The sequence below is a fragment of the Morchella importuna genome (genome assembly GCF_003444635.1).
Source record: "Morchella importuna strain M04M26 chromosome Unknown Morimp01GS031, whole genome shotgun sequence".
Classification (NCBI taxonomy): domain Eukaryota; kingdom Fungi; phylum Ascomycota; class Pezizomycetes; order Pezizales; family Morchellaceae; genus Morchella; species Morchella importuna.
The window spans coordinates 415438-432220 of record NW_025763428.1 but is presented as its reverse complement, the minus strand read 5'-3'; the positions used below and the strand labels follow the sequence as shown (position 1 = coordinate 432220).

General features: G+C 54.2%; 6 protein-coding genes across 6 annotated transcripts; 1 reads left to right on the top strand and 5 right to left on the bottom strand.

Annotated features, from left to right (window-relative positions):
• Positions 1–263: 263 nt before the first annotated feature.
• LAJ45_08756 (uncharacterized protein) lies at positions 264–2978 on the top strand (the record flags this gene model as incomplete). Its single annotated transcript, XM_046118305.1, has 5 exons — positions 264–300; positions 362–1130; positions 1184–2228; positions 2292–2477; positions 2550–2978. 5 exons carry the CDS (start codon positions 264–266, stop codon positions 2976–2978), a joined length of 2466 nt encoding a protein of 821 aa, XP_045968582.1.
• A 115-nt stretch (positions 2979–3093) lies between these two features.
• LAJ45_08755 (uncharacterized protein) lies at positions 3094–4195 on the bottom strand (the record flags this gene model as incomplete). Its single annotated transcript, XM_046118304.1, has 4 exons — positions 3094–3173; positions 3263–3743; positions 3815–4047; positions 4111–4195. 4 exons carry the CDS (start codon positions 4193–4195, stop codon positions 3094–3096), a joined length of 879 nt encoding a protein of 292 aa, XP_045968581.1.
• Positions 4196–6225: 2030 nt separating this feature from the next.
• LAJ45_08754 (uncharacterized protein) lies at positions 6226–9286 on the bottom strand (the record flags this gene model as incomplete). The annotated part of the gene is made up of 3 exons (XM_046118303.1): positions 6226–6928; positions 6988–8299; positions 8404–9286. The coding sequence occupies 3 exons, from the start codon at positions 9284–9286 to the stop codon at positions 6226–6228; spliced, it is 2898 nt and encodes a 965-aa protein (XP_045968580.1).
• A 14-nt stretch (positions 9287–9300) lies between these two features.
• Positions 9301–11300, bottom strand: LAJ45_08753 (uncharacterized protein; the record flags this gene model as incomplete). The annotated part of the gene is made up of 3 exons (XM_046118302.1): positions 9301–9899; positions 9999–10282; positions 10399–11300. 3 exons carry the CDS (start codon positions 11298–11300, stop codon positions 9301–9303), a joined length of 1785 nt encoding a protein of 594 aa, XP_045968579.1.
• A 2225-nt stretch (positions 11301–13525) lies between these two features.
• LAJ45_08752 (uncharacterized protein) lies at positions 13526–14114 on the bottom strand (the record flags this gene model as incomplete). The annotated part of the gene is made up of 4 exons (XM_046118301.1): positions 13526–13615; positions 13686–13742; positions 13798–13839; positions 13926–14114. 4 exons carry the CDS (start codon positions 14112–14114, stop codon positions 13526–13528), a joined length of 378 nt encoding a protein of 125 aa, XP_045968578.1.
• Positions 14115–14867: 753 nt separating this feature from the next.
• On the bottom strand, positions 14868–16582 carry LAJ45_08751 (uncharacterized protein; the record flags this gene model as incomplete). Its single annotated transcript, XM_046118300.1, has 4 exons — positions 14868–15083; positions 15146–15622; positions 15677–16288; positions 16352–16582. 4 exons carry the CDS (start codon positions 16580–16582, stop codon positions 14868–14870), a joined length of 1536 nt encoding a protein of 511 aa, XP_045968577.1.
• Positions 16583–16783: the final 201 nt, after the last annotated feature.

Genomic DNA, 16783 nt, shown 5'->3' with positions numbered 1-16783 from the left:
CTGCCCCGCCAGTCTAGGGTAACTGATTTGAAACGGTTACCCTGTCGTGACGCTCTTGACAGAAGAGAATCATAGGATCTCACTCGCCGCATTCTTGGCGGACAATCCTTGCCAAAACACGGAGCGTACTCAGGTGGAAGACCAATTTACGCGCAACAACGCGTTTCCCTGACTTTCACTACCCGCGAAAAGAAAATACCACAATCCAGGAAAACTAATAATACCAATTGGGCTTCAACACCGGATCAAAAAGGATTACAGCTATGACTACCCAGCCTCGTGTCATCCCACGATATGCTCGTGCGTCCTCTTCCAGTGTGGGAGCTCTCCGACTCCAGCAAGCCATGCTAACAGACCCCAGACACCGCCGGACCCACGTCGATGACCTATTCTCCTGACGGGAAATACCTAATCACCGTCGGCAACAATGAAGTTATCCGAAAGTACACTGTAGCCTCCGACGACGAACCGGCAACAATTGAGCAGTCGCAAGACGGAAAGACCGCCGTCGTGGCTTCCGACGACCATTTTGTCGTCTCAGCAGAGGATGGCACCGTCTCCATATTCTCAATGGCAACAAATACGTTCATAAAGCTGCTTGTACGGACAAGTTTACCGCCACGAGACCTCTCAATCTCGCCAGATGGTCTCTTGGTCGCTGTTGCGAGCGATGAGACGGTGGTCAAGGTTGTGAACCTGGAAGATAACCAGAGGGTTATGAATCTTCGCGGGCAAAAGAATTCAGCCAAACATGTAGCTTTCCATCCGTCGGGGAACTATCTGGCTGTATCGGGAGTTGATGGGACGATATACATCTATTCTCTGTCTACGGAGGAGCCGGAGTTGGTCAAGAAGCTTGATGGGATTATCAGCGCACTAAAGGAAGATTCAGAGTCGAGCTCAAAGGTCGCTTGGCATCCGGATGGGCGGGCATTTCTCGCACAAACACCCACTAGGGAGCTGGTGGTTGTGGATAGGACCAACTGGGAGAAACACAGGGTCTTTGCCAATGGACACAACGGAGATATCACTGACTATGCATGGTCTCCCAACGGCGCTTTTCTCGCTTCCGCTGGCACGGACGGAAAGCTATTAATTTGGGAGTCTAAAACCCAGACCATAATCTCAAGGTGCCTCTCCCCCGAAAAAGTCTCAAGATACCTCGTACTAACAATCTCTGCAGATGGGACTACAAAAACATCCTCAGCCTCGCATGGCACCCCACCGAAAACACCATCTCCTTTACGACCTCACAAGGCCAACTCTACACTCTCCCCAACCCCGTACCCTCCGACCAAGGATGGCTGCTCAACCTATCCGTCCGTCCCGCACCTCTCATCAACGATACCGGCATCGGCAGCCACCCAAGCGTTCTCCCAACCCGCTCCAAACCTCCCGCCCAGCTTTACCGCGAGCGCAGCCCCTCCCAGGATTCACTTGACGAGCTCCTCCCCGACGACCTCGACGACTTCATTGAAGACGACGACGGCGCCGGTTACGTCGAGATCAACCAAAACAACAAGCGGCGCGCCTCCGACCTGCCCCCCGGAGGCCTCCAGATCGGTAAACGCCGGGCTTACGGAACCGAGCCCTGGGCGCCCGAGGTCCATGAAAGCTTCCAGCCCGGAAGCACGCCGTGGAAGGGGATGCGCAGGTATCTGTGCCTGAATCTCGTAGGCTTTGTGTGGACTGTTGACCAGGAAACGCACCACACCGTCACTGTTGAGTTCTATGACCGTGAGGTCTACAGAGACTTCCATTTCACAGACCCTTTTCTATACGACAAGGCGTGCTTGAATGAGGGAGGATCATTGTTTTCTTGCAAGCCAAAGGATGGGAATGGGGCCATGATCTATTACCGCCCACATGAGAGCTGGACCACCAAGGGCGATTGGAGAACTAGTATGCCGAAGGGAGAGGACATTGTCAGTATTGCGCTGAGCGATAGTTATATCGTAGTCTGCACTACTGCGGGGTATGTCAGAGTGTTTACACTTTTCGGCGTCCCATTCCGCGTGTGGAGGCAGAAGCATACTCCGGTTGTCACGTGCGCTTCGTGGAGGGATTATGTGATTGTTATGGGGAATGGCGCGGTTGGGCCCGACGGGAGGACAAAACTTGTCTATACCATTGAGAACGTCAAGCGAGATGAGACGCTGCAAAGTGAGGATATTGTTGCCCTTCCTGCTGATGGAAGTATCAGAAGTGTTTGCTTCTCAGATAATGGGGTGGGTTAGGGTATTTCCCCTGTGAGTGATGGGCTGTGATGCTAACGGGTTGTGGGTGGTTAGGATCCTTGTGTCTACGATTCTGATGGCGTCTTGTTGGTTTGTTTGCATTGGAGGCTACAGGGGCAGGCGAAATGGGTCCCCTTGCTGGATACTAGACTTTTGGATCGTCTGGCCACTGGGATGAAGCAGGAGAGCTACTGGCCTGTGGCGGTGGCACAGAACAAGTTCCACTGCATTATTCTCAAGGTATGTAGCCTCCCCCCCCCAACCTCCCAGGTACATGTCATTCATTTTGATACTAATGGTTATATACTATAGGGCGGCGAAAAATACCCCTACTTCCCGCGCCCTCTTCTTTCCGAATTCGAGTTTTCCATCCCACTCACCTCCACGGCTCCCTCGGCGGCCGAAGCGCCAAAATCCGACGCACTGGAGGAAACCTTCGTGCGCGAATCCGTGCTGCACTCGCTGCAAGAGGATTTCGCCGCCCACACGACCACCACCACGGAGGAGAAGCGCGAACTGGTCAGGTGTGAAAACATTATTGACAAGACGCTGCTGCAGCTTGTGGCGATGGAGTGCCAAGACAACGACCGCGGCGCAAAGGCACTCGAGATCTGTGGTCTGTTCAGGCAGAAGAGGACCCTGGAGCTGGCTGTGAAGGTGGCGGTTAGGTATGGGAAGCTGGTGCTGGCTGAGAAGATTGGGGAGCTGATGGGTAATATGGAGATGGATCTTGACGTGTGAGCAAGGTGAAAAAGAAGAGGGGGGGGGGGCGGTTTGGACAAGTTATTTCTTATTTCTTTTCTTTTTTTTAATAATAAGGAGTGTGTGTGTGGGTAGTGGGCACTGGGTTTAGACATCATGCAGATTTCATGACATCTGCGATTGCCTTTGCGGCAATCTTACGGCGTTCTTCTTTTGATATTTCTTCGCCCATATCTAGATCGTAAATGTAGTTGTTAGTACATCAGCGGGTTCTTTATAGATTAATAGATCCGATTACTCGGTGGTGGTGGGTGAGGCGATACCTTTCAACGCCGCCATCCTCATCATCATAGCCTCCAACTTCTCCACCTGCAGCTCCTCATCCTCCTCCTCCTCCTCCCCCTCTCCATCCTCATCCGGAAAGATCGCACTATGCAGCCCAAACATCTCCCTCTCCATCTCATCCCCCACCATCTTCAACGGATCCACCCCCTCCCCATCCTCAAACGACCCAAAACTCGCCGCATCGTCATAGTCGTCGTCGCCGCCCCAATCATTAGCCTCCAGCGCCTCCCGCACGCGCTCCATCCCCGCGGGCTCCCCATACTCGTTCCGCCCCCGGAACTCGTAGTCAACATACTCAAACCCATACCCCCTACACAGGTCCTCCCACTCGTCCGCCGACCGCTCCAGCACGGGCCGTAAGCTCTGCGGCATCGCGACGGCCAGACACACCCCGTCCCACGCATACCCGCACGCCCCGACCACGCGCTGCAGCGCCGCTAATCGCTTCTTGATCGCCTCCTACACACACACACACACCACATTAGCACACTTCCCTCACCACCTCCCCCTCCGGGAATATATATACTTACCAAACCAGCCTCATCCTGCGGGCGCCGGAACGTGACCACGAACCCGCCGAGCGCCTTCAGCACGTCCTTCGCCTCGGGGGCCAGGTAGCCGCGCGCCCAGTCATCGGTGTCGGCGAGCGCGGGCGGGAGCTCGTCGATCCAGATGGGGACTGTGACGTCGTAGTAGGCGGTGTTGATGGGGAGGGTGTGGGATGCGCCGGCGGCGGTGAGGGGCGGGAGGGTGCCTGTTAGGGCTGCTTGCGGTGTTAGTTGTTGCGCTGCTGTGAGCGTGGGAGAGGAGGGGGGGGGAGAGGTACTTTTGAGGAAGACGAGCTGGTCGGAGTCGGGGGCGCCGACGAGGAGGATGCGCCGTGGGTTGGTGATTTGGAGCTTGGTCGCCATGGTTGGTGGGGGTGGTGGGGGTGGTGCTGGGGGAGCTGTCTGTGGTGGGGTTGGTGCAGGGTGATGGGTGGAGGGAGGTAGGGGTTGGATTGCACGGATGTGCGAGTTAGGTATGCTAGATGTTGTGAATTGAGATTGAGAAGACGAAGTCTGGAGACTTGGAGATAGTAATAGCAGTGGGCGAGTTTTCGCTGAAGCAATTGCTTTGGGGTAGTGTATTTCCCCCAAGTAGCTTGAGAGAGGTAGATAGATGGGGGAGATCCCGAATTGAGAGCTAGTTGAGGGGTGGAAAACACAGTCCTTATCTGAAGCTAGGGGGGGAACAAGACTTTTCTCGCCCGAATTTGCCTATGGCGTTCGTATTGAGAGATGGCAAAATACATAAGAATACACTTTTACAAAACTGTATTTCAATATTAACCAGAGTTAAATAACATGTGTATTTTGAAGTAGTCAGTTAGTGGCAAGTTAAAACATGATAATTTAAAGTTCAGATATGTTTTACTTATTTAATATATTTGGAGTTCAGGCATCTACAATTCCAATTATGAAAGACGTTTTTTTCATTATATTTTTTGTTTTAGTTCTAGGATTTAGTGTTTGAATATAGAATAAAATCAATATAGTAAACACTGATAAATACATATATACTAGAAACACTTTTGACATCAATTATAGAAAATACTTTTTGTAAAATGCTATGGAAAAACACTTTGAGAAACAAATTTTTGGTAATACACTTTTGAAAATACTACTGTGTATTTTTAAAGAACTTTTTGAAAATATGTTTTACTGTTTCTAAAATTTTTACAAACTTGAAACACTTTATAGTATAGATTTTGTTTAAATTACTATATAATATGTATTACAAAAGTATATAGAAAAAAATGTATTGCAAAAGTGTATTTAGTGTTTTTCTCAATATTTAGTATAAAAACTTAATTCTAAACCCTAAACCCTAAACCCTAAACCCTAAACCCTAAAACTAAGAACAAAAATATATTTCAAAACGACGTTACTTAAAAACATTTAAAAATCATTCTAAAAAGTAATCTAATATCTATACAAGTGTTTGAATAATTTCCAACCATTATTCATTTTCCTACACATTTTTTTTCTCCCTTCACATTTCTACTACACATTGTGGCTGACCAACTGCTTATAGGAAAGTATGTGTAATACAATACTTTGTGTAACAGTAAAAAAAAAAAAGTAAAAATGGAGGGCAAAAAAGAACTTTTTATAAAAAAAAAGGAAAAACTAGATAATTTCTCCCCGGGCCCGCTCGCTTAAGATGCTCTATGGTTTTGTTTTCAAAAAAAAAAGTTTTGCCTCAAAAATAGGTTGAATGGATGTGTGGTTGGATGGATGGATGGTATATAATAATGAAGCAGAAGAAGAAGCCAAAAACAGCATGACTTGCTGGCTAGCTGCCGGAAAAAAAATGTAGTATTGAGTTGCTTGCTTTCTTGCTTTCTTGCTTTCTTGCTTTCTTGCTTAAGGATGATGTGTTTGGGTGATTAGGGCAGGCGCTTGTGAAGATTGAATATTTGGTTGTGAGGAATAGGCTGTTTTTATGTTAGTAAAGGGCGCCAACCACTGGTATCTACTGGTGCAACGCGGTCGCGCTTGCTAGAATCATGGGATGTGATTCGGGGTTTTGGGGGGGCGGTGCGGCAAGTACAGCGAAAGCTTGCTTGCTTGCTTGCTACAACCGTGCGCTCGCACCAGAGCTTAAGCTTGTTACAGCCGAGTACTCTACTAGCGAGAATACGCTGATAGCTGGTCTCGCCCCAGACCTGTCTTGATTCGAGTATCAAGATAGGTCTGGGAGTGGGGCTGCCCGTCTCGCACCCAGAGCTGTTCCAATTCGAACTTTCGCACATCTCCTAAAAGCGACACCAGAAACAGCTCTGGGAACTCGACCACAATACCCGCGGGCCATTCATTGTACCCCACAGCAAGCTCCCGCCGCCTTACCCGCACCAAAATATTTCAAAACACCCAACATCACAAATTTAAACTCACCATCAAGCCCTCCCTCCCCCTCCCCCCTTCCCCTTCCTCCTCCTCTCCTTCTCCTTCAACGCACTATACCTCTCCGTGGCCCAAACATACCTCGGATTCTCCGGATCCCTCGCCATCCACCCTTCTTCCACCATCTCCCTCCCCAACGCCACGCCACTCTCCTCCTCCCCCTCTTCCTCCTCTCCCGCCCCCACCACCGCCGCCCCAGCCCCAGCTCGCCTTCCATTCCAGCTACTCCACCTCATCCCCTCATCCTCACCCGGCCTCATCAACGCCCTCTCCTCGCTCCAATCCGTCACAATCTCCGGCACCACCGCCCCCTCCTCCGCCTCCTCGCCATTCACGGCAAACAGCGTCGCCCGCCCACTCGCCTCACCAATGATCAGCGCGTCCCACGCTGGACTAAACGCCGCAGTCATGATCTGCGACTCAACGGCTGCGACATCGGCGAGGAAGGGGTCGGCCCGCGCCGGATCCCACTGCTTGACCTTTCCGTCGGAGCCGCCGGTGAAGAGCGTGCTGCTGTAGGGCGACCAGGTGATGAATGTGACGCCCGTGTCGTCCTCGGCGAGGTTGGTCTCGGCCGAGGTGGGCATTGTGGTGGCGCCGTGCTGGAGCGAGTGCAGTGGCGTGGAGGGGTTGCGGATGTCGAAGATGAGGGTGTTGTTGGTTGTTCCTGAGGAGGTGAGGTAGCGCTCGCAGGGCCTAGGAAGGGGATTGTTAGTATGGGTTGGAGAGCTACTAGGAGGGGAGAGGGGGCTTACGAGATGGTGACGCAGTTGAGGTCCGACTGGTTACTGATGCACTCCACTACTTCGCTCATGGTGTTTAGATCCCATAGCCTCACAATCGACCCCGCCGCCTTCCCCGGGCGGAGACTGCCCGTAACAAACCTCCCGCGCTGTCCCATGCGCACGTCAAAGTGTCTCTGCGGGTGCTTGATATGGCCCCAATACTTAAACAGGTTCACCTCCTTCTCCACATCCCAGACGCCGAGCCCACCGCTCTTGCTATTATTCCCCTCATTATCATACCCCACGACCAAGAGGTTCTCGAACCCCACGCCGCCCCAGGCCAGCGCCGCGGGATAGACCTTATTCTTGTTCGTCTTATCAAAGAGGTTCAGACTCCGCACCGACTCATGCTTCCCCTCCGGATTAACCTGCATCACCGCCACCGCACCCTTCGACCGCCCCGCCGCCAACAACCCGTCCACAGCCGCACTCGTCTCCATCACCACAACCTGGTCATCAAACGCCGACTCCCCCAACCACCTGCCATCCCTCGCGCTCCACGTCTTCACACACCCGTCCAGCCCACAACTATGCAGCAGCCGCCCATCGCCCCCAAACCGGATCGACGGCACACTCGTATACTCATACCGCTCCATCACCCCGCCACCGCCGGCCGCCGGCCGCACCCGCAGCGCATGCCGATACAGCATCTTCACCCGCGGCGGCCCCGCATTCGTGAAGCCGAGCATGAGGTTGCCGGGCCGGTTGTACTCGTCGCTCGTGCACGGCGTGCTCATTGCGAAGCGCTCGCCGTCGGGCGTCCACTGCGCGTCGTGGATGTCGCTGCTCCCGCCGTTGAACGTCCATACGGGGCGCAGCCGGCGCATGGTCCAGTTGTGGCGGGCCTGCATATCGCGCAGCGGATCGAGGTCTATGACGCCGAGCTCGCGCTGGAGGGCGCGCATGCTGCTGTTGGCGGTGTTGTGGGCGCTGCGGAAGGAGGGCAGGCGCGAGACGGCGACCATGATGGCGGGGTCGCGCAGGTCCGGGACGGTGTTGTAGGCGTCCCAGATGAAGCGTTGGATGTCGCCGGGTTGGCGGCCGGGGAGCGTGAAGCCGGTGGTGGTGAGGAAGAGGTTGATGAGGGCCTTGGTGTCGTTGTCGTGGCTGAAGGTGTAGGTGAGGAGACTGTAGAGGTCGCGTACGAGCTGGTCCGGGGAGGGGGTGGGGCTGGCACTGAAGGTGGGGAGGCGGATCTTGTTCTCGAGGGCGTAGGCGCGCACGGCGGGGATGAGTTTCAGTATCTCCCGGACCGTGAACTGCACATGGAGCAGATCCCCATCTATATACACATCAAGACACACCATTAGCCACCCCATACCATTCCCGGCCACAGAATACCACCCATACGATATATAACCCGTAGGGAAAGGATCTAGCACTCACCAACTTTCCTCAACTCCCCCAACACACTCTCCGCATGCCACCTCAAGAACTCCCTCGCCTCCGCCGTCAGATACGGCAGCCGGCGATAGCCCGCCAGCCCGCCCGCGGCAATCATGACCGCAAGCAGCTCCTTCCGCGCAACAGGCGCATGCAGCACCTCCTGCGCGCCGTCGGCGGCGGCCTGCGTCCGCCGCGGGGCGTTCACGTAGTCCGGGTACACGAGGTCGCCGAGGGGCACGTCTTCCAGGGGGCAGTATGTTGTGAAGAACTCGTGCACGCACGACTCGGCGTCGCAGGTGGGCGAGCGGTGTAGTGTGCAGGCGGGTTGGCCGTTGATGGCTGTGCTGCGTGGGGTTTTGGGGAAGGGGTCTTCGGGGGGGAAGTCGTCGTGGTCGTAGAGGGTGTCGAGGTCGGATGATTGGGCTGTGGCCATGTCTGGGGAGTTGACCGTGGTCGAAGAATTGACCGCGTTTGAAGCATTGACCGCGCCATCCAAAGAAATGACCGCAGCCGAAGCATTAACGTGTTCCGAAACATTGACCGGAAGCTCGCCTTCACACATCGCATCTGCATCCAAAGCCGATCCGACCAAGCACTCGTCCTCATGTACCTCATTACCATTAACCACAAACCCAACTTCCAGTGCTGCATCTGTATCGTCCACAACCATCGCATTCGCCGCAAAGTCGTCTTGCTGCACTGCAATACCAACTTCCGGTACTACTACTGCCTCTGGAACAACCGCAATATCGTCTTGCTGCATTACATCCGCATCCGCATCCGCATCCAGAGATTTCTCAACCGCAATATCGACCTCCTGCACCGGCGGCGCAGGCCCAACTTCTGTACCCAAAACCTCATCCCGCCCTACCGCCTCTGGCATTATCGTTGGCGTTGCTACCGGGCCGTTGTTCCCCCATCCACCGCCCCATTCACCGCCTCTTTCACCGCCTCTTTCACCAACACAGCCGCCGCCGCCCGCTCTTCCCACGGGCCATTTCCGCCCACACCCAAAGCCTCCCGCAGCGCCTCCGCAGGGCCCCGCGCACCAACTCCATACGCCGGCGAAACATAGCCCACCGCCGTCGCCGCCGTAGTATTATTAGTAGCAGTAGTATTATTAGTAGTAGTAATAGAGGAAGTAGTAGAGGAAGTAGCAGTAGTAATAGAAGAAGAAGAAGAAGCTGCTGCCGCCGCCGCCGCCGCAATGGCCGCGCGCTCGCTGTAGGGCAGGCCGAATGTTTGGCGCGCGATGGGGGTGGACTGGATTGTGTGGGCTGCGGTGGAGTAGGGGCTGTTTGAGAGTGTTGGTGGTGGAGGGGGGGGTGGGGTGAAGGGGGTGAAGGGGGTGTGGGGGTGGGGGTGGGGGTGGGGGTGGATGGTGGGGGTGGGGGTTGGTGTGTGCGGGTGGGAGGTGTGCGGAGGAGGAGGAGGAGGGGGAGGAGGGGTATCGATGTCCATAGCGTCTGGGTCTGGGTCTGGGCGGGAGTCGGGAGCTAGTGTTGGCGTGGAGTTAGTTTTTTGTGTGTGTGTATGTGTGTATGCAGGGTGCGGTGTGCGTCATAGACAAAATGAGTGGGAGAGAAAATACATACCGCTGTGGTCATGAAGAGCCCCGTTCGTATTCATATCCATATTCATATTCATATTCTCGTCCATGTCTCCGTCCATATTCAGATTCAGTGTTGCAGCGGCCGGAGTAGTCGGCTGAGGAGGAGGAGGAGGATGCAGATTGTCGTTCAGATTTTCGTTCGTGTGCATATCCCCATCCAGATTTAGGTTCGCTGTAACTGAAGCAGCCGGCGTAGCAGCAGGAGGTGGTGGTGGGGGGGTGGGGGAAGCAGATTTCCGTCCAGATTCGTATTCAGGGTTGCAGCAGCTGGAGTGGCCGGCAGTGGTGGTGGTGATGGAGTGTGGATATTCCCGTTCATGATGATATTTGCAGCAATTGGCGGTGGTGTGCTGATTTTGGCCTTTTCCTGCTCTTGCTCTAACTCTAGTTCTGGTTTCTGCTCTGGTTTTTGCTCTGGCTCTGGCTGTTTTTCTTTCTCCTCCGCCGCAGCACCATTATTTTTCATCCCACAACCATCATTACCATTACCATTATCGTTATCGTTACCACCACCATTACCAGCACCAGCAGCAGCCCCCACACCCTCCACCACACCAACCGTCCCCGGCCCCGCTACCACCTCCTCCACCGACACTTCCTTCACCGCGCTCCTCACACTCTTCACCGCGCGGAACCTCGCCGCCGGTGACTCCACCAGCGGCGCCACACACGCAGCACCCTGATACACCACCACCACCGGCAGCCCCTTCTGCACGGTCTCTGCCGCCGCCGCCGCCGCTGCCGCCGCCCTAGCCCCACTGCCATACACGGCGGGCACGGCCGCAAAGAACGATAGCCGCTTCTTCACCGCCGCGCCCCCGTCACTGTTGCTGCTGCTGCTGCCCGGGGTCCTCGGCGGCGAGGAGGATTGGACTTTGCTGAACTTCCGCTTCCCCAGTGGTGGTGGTGGTGGTGGTCGGGGTGGGGGGGTGTTGTTGTGTGTCGACGTCGTCGTCATCGTCAGCGGGCTGTTCTGCTTGGGTAGTGTCCAGTCCCCGGCCTCGGCCTCAGGGGGCGGTGTAAAGCGCTCCCACTCATCTCCATCCCCATGCCTCGGCGGCGGCGAAGGCGTAGTATCGAACGGATCCGGCAGCGGCGCCTCATACTCGTCCACGGCCATGTCGGCGGCCGTAAACAGGACGGGCGTGGGGACTGGGTCTGAATACGATATCCGCCGGGGCGGGGGCTGTGATGCGAAGCAGGTTTGGAGGCGCTGCTGCTCGCCCTTGATGCCCGGGGGGCTGAAGAAGGATGTTATGCTCTTTTGCGTCGTTTTGGGCGGCATGGGTGGTGGGGGGGTTGATGTGGTTGTGGTTGTTGTGGAGGAGGGGCGGGGGCGGGGGCGGGGTGGTGTGCAGATTGTGGTGGTGGTGGGGGTGGGGGTGGAGGTGGAGGGGGGTGGGGATGGGGATGGGGAGGAGGGAGGGGCGGGTCGTCGTCGGATGAGAGGTCGATGATGTAGGGCGCCATGGGCGGGGGGAGGAAGTGTGTGAGCGCGGGGAGCGTGGGCGGGGGAGGGCGGGGGGGTTGTACATTTGGTGGGTGGGGGTGTTGTTCTATTCTATGGGGCTGTGGCTGCGAGTTTGGTGGGAAGGAAAGGACGCTCGGGGGAGACGCGACGGGACGCGTTGGAGCTGGTGAGAGTGTGAGACTTGTATCTATGGATGGATGGGCTGTGTAGCCTTCCCTTCCTGAACGAGCTGTGAAGAGAACCAGCTCTTCTGTTTTCTGTTTCTCTTCTGTAAGTCTATCTGTCTGCCCGATTGTCAATTGTTCTGCAAACCAATTCTTCTCCGTCGTCGCTCGAAAGTCTGTTTGGCTACGTCACGGGGCCGGGTGTTGTCGAGTGAGTGAGTGCAGTGAGCGAGTCAGTGTGAGTGAGTGTTTTACGCGCCTCGCTTACGATACGTGGCGATAACAGGGAATATATAGCGTGGTTGTGGGCGCGGGATCTTGAAAACAGAAACGAAACAGACCAGTGGATACGCCCACCACCACCATGGACGAAACAGACAAACACATTAATTAACCCTCACTCTATTTTCGTTTCACATATGTACAATAAATAAATGAAATAAGGATTAACCCATGGAACAACCAACCCCACAATCCCCCCTCCTTCTCCCGAGTGCACAACCACCAGAGAGCCCGAGTGTGAAGGCGGGCCCACCGATCATTTCCCGCAGCAACGAGCGAGCGAGATTCTGTGACGCGGCTGGCTTTGCGTGTGGTTGTCGTTGTTGTGCACTGGGCTAACGTGAAATGGAATGGTGGTGGGTTGGTGCTCGGGTGGAGTGGGGTGATATGGTAGAGTAGAATAATGAGGTGAGGTGAAGTGAGTGAGCGAGTACTTCATAGACTCTGTTTCGTAGATCTTTTGTCTGTGTAGCTGAGGTATTGGATGGCTCTTGTGTTCTAGTTTTTCTTACTCCCCGCTCCCCACCCTCCACTGAGCGCTCCACGCACACACAACTGGATCGTTAATTACCTCTGCGACAAGACACCGCAACCTTCCTAGCTGTCTCCACAGTCTTTACCAGTTGCGCAATTGCAACTAATCCCACATCTACTCATGACCACTCACCCCCGTAGACCCCCCACAGCTCCAACCCTAATTCGTAGCGGCGTGAGATATCTAGACTATGATACCAAATTACAAGCCCTTTAGGCTCTCTCTCCCCGCACTAATCCCCCCCCCCCCCCCCCTCTCCGCGCCGTGTCCGCGTGGCGTTATCCCTCTAAATAACCACTGCAGAGTATAAACCAGAAGGAAAGAAGCCCTAATCCCCAACCCAATCTAGCGAGACAAGGCAGATGCAGAGGTCTGGGGGGAGGGGGATTTACCATACATGCAATGCAGTGTTTTTCCATTTCAATCCCGAGTAAGCCTCACATAGGGTCTCGCGCACGCAACACCACTACTTGCCTCCCTTGATCAACAACTCCCTGGTGCAAAATTAAGCAAACCGCTGTTATTTTACATGCCAAAGACAAGACTAATCTCTCCATCTCTCCCCATGGCCAGCCGCCGCTGAAACCTCCAACTGCAGAGCAGCTCCAGAATCGAGTGATAATACATGACGCAACCTCTCACAGTCTCTTCCTGTAGAGTGGAAGGGCTCTATGTAGAGCCAAATTTTTCGCCATGAGCAGACAGACGAAACAAATAACTCGAGGGCCTCCCAATGGTAAACAACACGCACTCAGAGGATTTCTCCATCCTGCCTTCCGCACTTTATGAGCTTTTTCATTCTTGGTATATCACTTCTATCCGGACCCCACCCCCCGCGAAAGCAAGTCCTATGAGATCTGATCAAGTATATACCATTACAGTACCACTCACTCCCAGCCCCCTCATAGCCCCTCCACAGCCCAAGACTCTAAAAAAGAAGAAGAAGAAGAAAGAGGGGGGGGAAATATCGATACCATAAAACCCCATACCTCACCAGCCCTCAACACCCTCCACCTGCCCACCTGCCCACCTGCCCACCCAGCAGAAAGCCATGCCCACTACTTCTCCTTCCGCTTCCGCTTCACCTCCTTCACCAGCGGATCCACCTCATCATCATCAAGAAATGCAATATACGCAAACGCCGTAGCCTTCACATCCCCACAGTGCACCCCACGTTAGCAACCACACCCACCCCCCCTCTCCCAGGGGTATACATACAAAAACTATGTTTGACGTAACACTCATCCACAGCATAATACCGTGGCTCTCCTGTCTCTGCTCCGTTGTCAGTACACTACTCCACCGTCCGCGGCAGAGGGGGGTAGCTTACGGTCTTGAGAATCTCAACCTGATAGAGCAGCTCGCCGATGCCCTAGCAGCCAGGTCAGCTTTGCTCTGCTGGCACGAGTGAATGGGGGTGTGTGTGTGTGCGCGTGTGTGTATGTGTGGGGAACCTACAGCCCTAGTATCCAAGACGTACGCACCCACGCCCCCCTCCCCCACTGGCTCGGGGAAGTGGCGGGTATACATACCGCGCCCGACGAACGCTCGATGGTTGAATGTGGAGTGAGCTCTAGTAGTAGGTATTTTGAGCTTGACCGCAGGGGCGCGGCGTAACAGCAGGTGGCGAGCTGCGTGGGAGAACATTTAGAGTGGTGGGTGGGAACTTTAATGGATGATGGATCAATTAGAGTGAAAGGTGTGAGGTGAGGTGCTCGAGGAGTTGGTAGTGGATGAGCTAAAGGTGACGGGGGTGTCTGGCTATATACAATGTTTTGGGTTGGTTCGGTCATGGATTGTCACTCGTGTGTGTGGCGCCGCTAGCTGGAGGGCGGAATAATACTATATCGATGGGTGAAGCTGCAGTAGTTGGTACATAAGACTCGCGGTTTTTTCAACGCCGTAGAATTGGGCCACCTAGGTCCACTACAGCACTACCCAGAGCACCGCAGGCTTATATTAACAAGTAGTAATTTAAACTTTAGCCAGACAACGATACACACAACAACACTCAGCCGTAAATAATCATCTACTATTCACCCTTAGGCAGCAGAAAAAAACATACAAAAGCCAAAACATAACCCATAACATATTCTATAAAAGCCAATATCAACAATAGTCCCTCCATTACGAATTACAAGAAGCCCAATCCATCCCATCATCATCAACTCATACCCCTCTCTCACCCAAGCAATAATACACTAAAGTTTTTTTCGTTATAATAAAAAAAACCCGCAAAAAACAAAAAGCAAGAGACGTAAAACCCAAACCCCACTCATTAACAACGCAGTAGTAATTTAACAAGTGCGCCATTTTACCATGGCGCCGCAACCCCCACAACGTCTATCAATCAACCTGCATGTCCTACGTCCCCCCCCCCCCCCCCCAAAACAAGCAGCTCTATGAGAGGAACCTGCCAGCATTCTCCTTCTTGACTCTTGTCACAACCTTTGAGACAGCAGCCTTGACGACGGCCGCCGCCTTCTCTGTCTCCTTCTTGGTGTGGCCAATGCTGATGCAAGCCTTGAAGGTCGCTTCGTACTTCCACACGACGCGGGCGCTGTTCTTCTCAGGGACGTTCTTGACACGGGAGATGAGGACGCCGTTGGCAATCGCCTGTTTTTGCATCACATATCAGCACCCAATTCCTCAGGGTTAGTGGAAGACACAAAACATACCTCGTCGACAATATCCATCATCAATCTCTCCTGATCCGCAATGCCTCCACAAACCTCCTTCTTCAGGGTGAACATACAGACAGGGTTCTCAATGTCGCTGGTGCACTTGACATACTCGCTGCGGTCCATCACGGCCCTGAAGGCCTTGATGTTCTCTCTGAGGACTGATAGGACATCCGGGTTGTTCTCCAGGAGTTTGATGGTCTCGCTGGCGGTGACGGCGAGCAAGGCGGGAAGAGCGGCGCTGAAGACGTAGGCAGAGCTAGAGATACGCTGGTGCTCAACGATCTCGCGAGAGCCGGCGCAGAAGCCACCACCGGCACAGATGGAGTATGCGAGTGAGCCAACGAGCATGTCGACGGAGAGAGGATCAATGTTGAGGTGCTCTGTGATACCGCGGCCGGTGCGGCCGAGGGTGCCGAATGAGTGGGATTCGTCAAGAATGAGACGGTATTTGTAGCGTTGCTTGAGCTCGATCTGCAATTGTGTTAATAAGTACACTTTTTAAGGTTGTGTATTCTGGAAACATACGATCTTAGGCAAGTCGACCATATCACCGGTAGTCTCAAAGAGGCCTTCGGTCACAATGAAGCGTCTTGTCAACGGCTTCTTCGCCATCTCCTTTTGTACCTTCTCCAGTACCCTCTCCAAGTCCTCCAAATCATTATGCTCAAACCACCTCACGGTACTCCTAGAGATATCGAGCCCCTTCTGTATCGAGTAGTTGACCGCCTTATCCGCGACAATGATATCACCCCTCTTGGCAAACGCCGGGATCACACTGCTAATCGTCGAGAACGCCTGCGCATACACAATGCAGCTCGGCACACCGAGGAAGTTTGCAATGTCGCGCTCGGTCTCCATGTGCACGTCCTGAGTCCCGTAGAAGTTTGGAGGTCCACAAGCACCGACACCGTAGTTACGCAAAATCTGGATAGCGCGCTCCTTCAAGATCTCATTTGAGACAAAATTGAAAAAGTTGAACGACGCATAGTTGTTCACTGTGCGGCCGTTGGCGAGCTTGACCTTGGGGCCCGTGGGGCCAACGATGACGGGGCGCTTCTCGTTCTCGGCGGCCTCGAGCTCGGTGGGGTGGGCGACGAGCGGCTCGGGCGTCCAGTCTTGCACGAGCTCGTCGATTTCCTGCGTGACACGTGGTGGTTAGCCTCTGTAGCCCTCCGGACTGTGAACAAAGGGGTTTCGCACCTCTTCAGTTAGGTCTGCGGCCTTGGACTTGTTCGTGCTGTAGCGCGGCGCAAGCAGGTACCGCACCGCGAACAGGAAGAGCCCCAATTCGACGACGCTGCGGACGGGGTCATTCTGGTAGGAGCTTTTGATGTATCGGAGGAGGATCGCCGAGCCCGGGACCTGCTGGAAGCGGGTTGAGAGCTGGCCGGCGGTGGAGTTGAGGAGCTGGTAGGCTTCGTGGATATCCATTGTGAGATTATTTGAGATTTTTCTGAGACCTTTTTTCTTTCTTTCTATTTCCCTTTCTTTCCCCGAGTGGTTCGTGAGCTTCGTATCTACGGTTTAGGGAAAGGGAAAAAAAACCGTACGTGGAAAAAGGGAAAAGGAGAGCTTGTGTGGCAGCCAGGGCCTGATTACTCAAGTCGGGTAACTGCTCACCCGATACCCGTT